At 47.4% G+C, this 2,782-nt stretch overlaps 1 protein-coding gene across 1 annotated transcript in view; it reads right to left on the reverse strand.

The window, feature by feature from the left end:
• LOC123761564 (uncharacterized) overlaps positions 1 to 674 on the reverse strand; it is a 9,033-nt gene extending 8,359 nt beyond the window's left edge. Inside the window, exon 1 of the mRNA XM_069330260.1 lies at positions 638 to 674. Coding sequence (XP_069186361.1) covers positions 638 to 674 — 37 coding nt within the window. The remainder of the gene's footprint in view (positions 1 to 637) is intronic.
• Between the last annotated feature and the right edge of the window lie 2,108 nt (positions 675 to 2,782).

Consider the following 2,782-nt stretch of genomic DNA (forward strand, 5'->3'; position numbering starts at 1 on the left):
GTAATATCAACCTTTCATTGTACCTTATCTTCACCTATTTGGGGGACGAGCCTCATTGTAAATTCCTGAGTTTCCCTTGTGTGCTTGTTGAGGGCGAGGAATCCGTGCTGGAGCTGCGTACATTATAACTAGTCTCACGTAGGTAGCATAGTGTTAATGTGATAGCTTTGAGCAACATAGTATTCTGAATGCCTAAAGAGGTTCATAAAGGTTCATACTCGTCAGTTTCACATATACCGTCGGTGTTAACCTATATTATATATTTGTCTGTGGGGCAAGACGGTGATATATCTGCTCATCTTGGCCGTCTCCTTGTGGAGACGGTCTGCGGTCTGAGGTCGTCTCGAAGCCTTTTTTGTTTATATCTGTGTCACAGAAAATGTAGATGTACCTAAATGGGTTAATAAAAAAAAACACGAAACAAAGATAAGGTATTTTTTTGTTTACACAGGTGGGTACACGAACAGACGACTGCTGACTCATGTTAGGAGGTCGAGAGCTTAACAGCCAGGTACGCAATCACTGCTGGGTGAACAGAGGCGCGTACAGCAATGGATTGGAGCCTAGTCAATCCTCTCCGGCCAGGATACGAACCGGGGCCAAATAGCTCGTGAAGCACGGGGCGAGTGTTAATTACCACTGCGCCACGGGAACTGTAATGCCTTCACAGACATATGCTATGAATATTCTGGAGTATGCCGCCCCAGCGTGGAACCCCACCTGAAGGAACACTAAAACCACACTGAAAACTCCAGACGTATGGAACGATTCTCGCACCAGACCTGCGAGAGTTAAACTATAAGGAAAGGTTAGTGGTACTGAACCCCACAGAGCCAAAGTAGCGGAAGGAAGATCCACTGCGATATGGTACGAACAAGTCACTGGGTACTGCTCTTTCAAGCCTGACAAAAAGGTATCCAGAGACATTGCAGTAGCCATACACAGACTCAGACTTGGTTACAAGTGCTGCTGCGAAGTAATGAACCCAATAGCTAATGAGTGTCATTATGTAAGTATTGTGTTACATTAATCCAACGACATTAATCCAACGACAGCAGCTGCATTAGATGTAAATTCCACAGTGACTACAATGGTTAGCAAAGCAGTTAAAGAATGGGACACCCGAGTGTATCTATATCTGCCACCTAAGATAATGTTATTAAAACAAGACAAAAACCAGTGCGCTGAAACAGAAGCGGAAAAGAAACGGGAGAAAAGGAGGAAACCCCACCTCCATTTAAAACTTTGACCCAAATATCACAGTAACAATGTTATCGCGAATAATCGAACTCAGATACGGGCTCACCATAGCCCGTGCTACATGGACATCTCGTTCTGAGTAGCTAAATCTAAGACAACAACAACGGTACTGAACCTCGGTACAAGTGACGAGAGGCGGAATGTAGAGAAGAGTACCGATCCATATATAAGAGTTTCCGGGGACTTGACAAGGTTGACAAGGACACACTCCCTCTCTCCTCCCTCACCACACTCCCTCTCTCCTCATGAACAGGAGGACATGTTCAGTATAAGGCAGTATAAGGCAGTATAAGGAGTAGAACAAGGGGACAGGAGGCGCAGGTTGGTCACACAGATGATAGAACATTTTAGCGTAAGAACAATCGAGCAAATGACACGGTCTAGTGAGAGAGGTGTTATATGTTAATGCAATATTTTTAAAAACAGATTTGGCAGGAAATGCTATATTTTACAGCTGCCAGCTGGTAAGGCGGGGCTCAGGAGTTAGCGCTTGACTCTGCACACACATTTAGGTGAGAATATATTGTAAGTACGAGCACGCACGCGCGCGCACACATACACATACACACACACACACACACTCACACAGAGTGGTAGACAAATGGAATGCATTAGGAAGTGATGTGGAGTGGAGGCTGACTCCATACACAGCTTCAAGTGTAAATATGATAGAGCCCAATAGGCTCAAGGAACCTGTACACCAGTTGACTGACAGTTGAGAGGCGGGACCAAAGAGCCAGAGCTCAACCCCTTGCAAACACAACTAGGTGAGTACATTTGTGACCGCGTGTTTACACAGCCCCTCCTCCCCCCCCCCCCCCCCGCCAACAAAGGAAGGGTGGTCCTGCAGGAAGATCACCTTTCCTCCCGGTGGCCGGTCTCAGTTAATGTATTCCTCTGTTTTTGTCCTTGTTGTTGTGACAGTTGTCGCGTGCCCCCTCCCCCCCTACCCCTCCCCTCCCCCTCTACCCCCACCCTCCCCCCCACCACGCCCCATTCACCATTATTGTCACTCTTGTATCAATTTTCCGGTACGCTAATAGTGCGGTGATGGGGGGGGGGGAGGGGATGGGGGGCCAGTTAATATGAAGGGGAGGACTAGTAGTTTAGTAACAGGGTGCTCATGGGTTGTGGGATGGGGTACTGAGAGTCGGGTAATGGGTGGGAGAGTGAGGAGGGAGAGGGGAAAGTAGGTACAGTAATGGGCCCAGGATAGGGAAGAGGGGGCGAGGGGGGGGGAATAGGCTGGACAAGGGGGGGGTGGAGGGGGGGGGATGACAGGGTAATAACAATTATCACTCGAGTGTTTAGTTTAGTTTCCTGAACCACAGTTGGCTTGAAGCTACATGTATCGTATATACATTTTCTTCATAAAAACTATAGCAAATTATTATTATTATTATTATTTAAGTTAAGCTGGCAAGTGATATTTAGCATAGTTGGCCCTGAGACCCGTGGCCTCAGACACGTGGCATCAGACACGTGCCCTGAGACACGTGCCCTGAGACACGTGCCCTCTGAC

The sequence above is a fragment of the Procambarus clarkii genome, chromosome 24 (genome assembly GCF_040958095.1).
Source record: "Procambarus clarkii isolate CNS0578487 chromosome 24, FALCON_Pclarkii_2.0, whole genome shotgun sequence".
NCBI lineage: Eukaryota > Metazoa > Arthropoda > Malacostraca > Decapoda > Cambaridae > Procambarus > Procambarus clarkii.